Source organism: Mercurialis annua, linkage group LG1-X (genome assembly GCF_937616625.2).
Source record: "Mercurialis annua linkage group LG1-X, ddMerAnnu1.2, whole genome shotgun sequence".
In the NCBI taxonomy this organism is placed as follows: domain Eukaryota; kingdom Viridiplantae; phylum Streptophyta; class Magnoliopsida; order Malpighiales; family Euphorbiaceae; genus Mercurialis; species Mercurialis annua.
Genome location: NC_065570.1, coordinates 22430524 through 22433820, shown reverse-complemented (window position 1 = coordinate 22433820; position 3297 = coordinate 22430524). Strand labels below are relative to the sequence as shown.

Here is a 3297-nt window from a genome sequence, read left to right as displayed (position 1 = left end):
CATTAAATAGGGGGAATGTAAACAATAAAATTTCACACTTCTGACATTGGCAAAAAACATGACATGGACATAAAAAAACGAGCTCAACCCAAAGTAAGCAAAATGTGAACATATTAAGCACAAAACAAATAAAAACATTTGCAAAGAAGTTCGCTACATCACATCCTACAGACCAACAAAACATAAAAAAAACACACAAAAGTGATAAAGACATCACATAAATCTAATCCTAATGAAGTTTTCTTTCCTCCACCCTCACACTAGTTCATGCATTGTCCCCAATGCAATGAAGCAACAAAACAAAATAAAAGAAAACTGAAAAGCAAATAAAACTGAAAATAAAAACATAAACGAGGACAAAAAGGAAAAAGAACTCTAGTAATCGGCCGGTGGTGGCGGTGGTGGCGAAGATGGATAGTCTCATGTGCCGGTGCCTCTCAGATAGCCCCTTAACATTTGCTCATGGCATTGCTGGGAACTCCACATCTGCTGCTGCATAGCCCATATCTGATCCAGTTGTCGCTGCATGGCCTGTGAGTCCGTCCTCTGCTCTGCCATCTGCCTCTCCATATCTCACATCTGCTGACCCAACTGAGTCCAGCCATAATTAGCAGCTGGCTGATCAAACCCAGGTGGCAACTCTGTACTAGGGACCTCGTGGTGCACCTCTTGAGCATCAGATGCCTCACCCTGCTGATCTTTAAAGCTCTCTCAGTGCTCTACTTGTGCATCCTGGTGGCCTGATCCATATTTCTTCACCCATGCAGGTCTCCTCAGAAAGGGAATAATAACATCATCATTGTCGACAACACTGCACTTCTTGAGATAGTCTAAATCCATATACTTGACCGGAATCTACTCTAATCCCTTCAGCTCATCGTCTGTGTAAACATGTAGAATTTCTGCAATGGCAGACACAATCAAACCCATCCCTAGTGGACTAGAAGCCTTCTTCTGTTCCTGCATGCCCATAAGTAAATCCAAAATTCTATAGGACATGTTAACTTTCAGCTCTCTGTCTTCAGGGTGTAGCAAAGAGCACATATAAATCAAATCTTTCACCCCCACTTTGTTAGACTCTTCAATTCCACAGATGTTGTACTTGTATCATTTGAACGCCAACAGAACGGACACATCCTTGATCAGACTGGCCTTGGAATCCTTCACAAATTTGTGCTCGCCAGACAACTGATGCCACATTTTATGCTTGTCAATATGAGGGGGTAATATCCGGATTCCTCCACTGGGCATCTGAAAACTAGTTTGCAACCAAGCCATATCTATCCTGTATTCAACTCCTCTCAGCCTGAAAGTATATTCTGGCTCAACAGAAGATCCTCTAGCTAGCGTTGTGAAAAACTCACGAGTCAAATCAACAAAAACAACATGGGCGCTACCACTCCAATCAGAACAACCCCACCTAAGCATATGATTGTCAAAATCCTCCATAATACCCAAAGTTGCCATGGTTTGCTCCTCTACACGTCTACACCCTAACACTTTTCGCTTTACTAACACCTTAAATTGCTTTCCCTCCGTAGTATTATAAATAGGAAAAGGAGCATCATACCTATCTGAAATGTCCCTCCAAGGTTGAGCACGTGGAGGACGCCTGGCAGCGGCAGTGATAGAACGATCCCTTCGGAGCGGTGGAGATTCAGGAGCCACTTCTACTGATGCATCTTCAGGAAAATCAGTGACATTCTCCCCAAAACTTGGATTTTTCGACCTAAATGTCATCTTGTGAAATTTGAAACAGAAATTGGATAAAAGGGATGATGGGTAAAGTGAGTTAGGGAGTGGAAAGTATGGATTGAACTTTAATTTGATGAGATTGAGAGTGAAATTGGTTAGGGTGATTTATGGGTGATTTTCGGATTGAGGAATGAGTAAATGGGTAGGGATTTGATTTGAAAACAAATGAGAGAAAAGAGGGGAGTTTGAGATTTTAAAATTGGTGTTACCCGTCGGCACGTCGCGAAACCAGGCCTTCGCGATATGCGGTCTTCATCGCACGACGTGCACCAGGTCCTGCACGTCGTGCGCCAGTCTGCACCTGCAATTAAACTGCTCGACTCGCTGTTTTCACCTGCACACGAAAACCAACCACACACCGGGGTCATACTGAACTAAACAAACGCAAAGAAAACAAACAAACGCAATATAACGACAGAAATTGAATAGTTTAAAAATAAAAATAATCAAAGTACTAAGCTTAAACCTAATTGATACATAAAATAAAACCAAAATGCAGTAAAACACAACTTATTTGGAATTAAATCCAAATATCGCTTGTTTAAGGTCGCTAGCGTTGACCGTAAGTACATGAGTTAGTTTGGGGCATCGAGAGTGTAACACTCTCGTCCTTCGTCTGTCAACGGAACTAAGTATGGTTTGCACCTATGACCATTAACTTTGAAAGTCTCGCCATTTGCACTTTCGAGCTCAATTGCGCCATGCTCAGCTACATGTCTCACCTTAAAAGGTCCACTCCATCTCGACATTAGTTTGCCAGGAAATAGACGCAAGCGAGAGTTATACAGTAGCACATGATTGCCTTCTGTAAACTGCTTAGGCACAATATGAGCATCGTGCCATTTCTTGGTCTTTTCTTTATATAACTTGACATTCTCATATGCCGACAAGCGAAACTATCGAGTTCATTCAGTTGCAAAAATTGCTTCTGCTTTGAGAGCTTTGGGTAAAAATTTAACTCTTTGATGGCACAATATGCGCGGTGCTCTAACTCCAAAGGCAAGTGACAAGCCTTTCCATTGACCAGTCTGTAAGGGGACATACCAGTTGGCGTTTTAAATGTCGTTCGATATGCCGACAAAGCATCATCCAATTTCTGAGACTAGTCTTTGCGCGAGCTATTCACTGTCTTTTCAAGAATGTGCTTCAACTCTCTATTTGACACTTCAATCTGTCCACTTGTATGAGGGTGATAGGGAGTCGCCACTCTGTGATACAAATGATATTTCTTCATCAGGGCCGAAAACTGCTGATTGCAAAAATATGACCCTCCATCACTGATGATTGCCCGTGGCACCCAAATCTATTAATCAACTTCTTCAGGAACTTCAGGACCACCTTTCCATCATGAGTGTGCAAAGCAGCTGCTTCCACCCATTTCGACACATAGTCGACACACACCAATATGTATAAGTTCCCACATGACACAGTGAATGGTCCCATGAAGTCGATACCCCAGACATCAAAAATCTCTACTTCCTGAATAGAAGAGAGAGGCATCTCATCACACCTTGAAATATTGCCAGTTCGCTGGCATCTGTC

At 42.4% G+C, this 3297-nt stretch overlaps 1 protein-coding gene across 1 annotated transcript; it reads right to left on the bottom strand.

Annotated features, from left to right (window-relative positions):
* Positions 1-2330: 2330 nt before the first annotated feature.
* Positions 2331-2989, bottom strand: LOC126666867 (uncharacterized). Its single transcript, XM_050359752.1, has 2 exons — positions 2882-2989; positions 2331-2651 (listed from the first exon to the last, which is right to left on the bottom strand). Exons 1-2 carry the CDS (start codon positions 2987-2989, stop codon positions 2331-2333), a joined length of 429 nt encoding a protein of 142 aa, XP_050215709.1.
* Between the last annotated feature and the right edge of the window lie 308 nt (positions 2990-3297).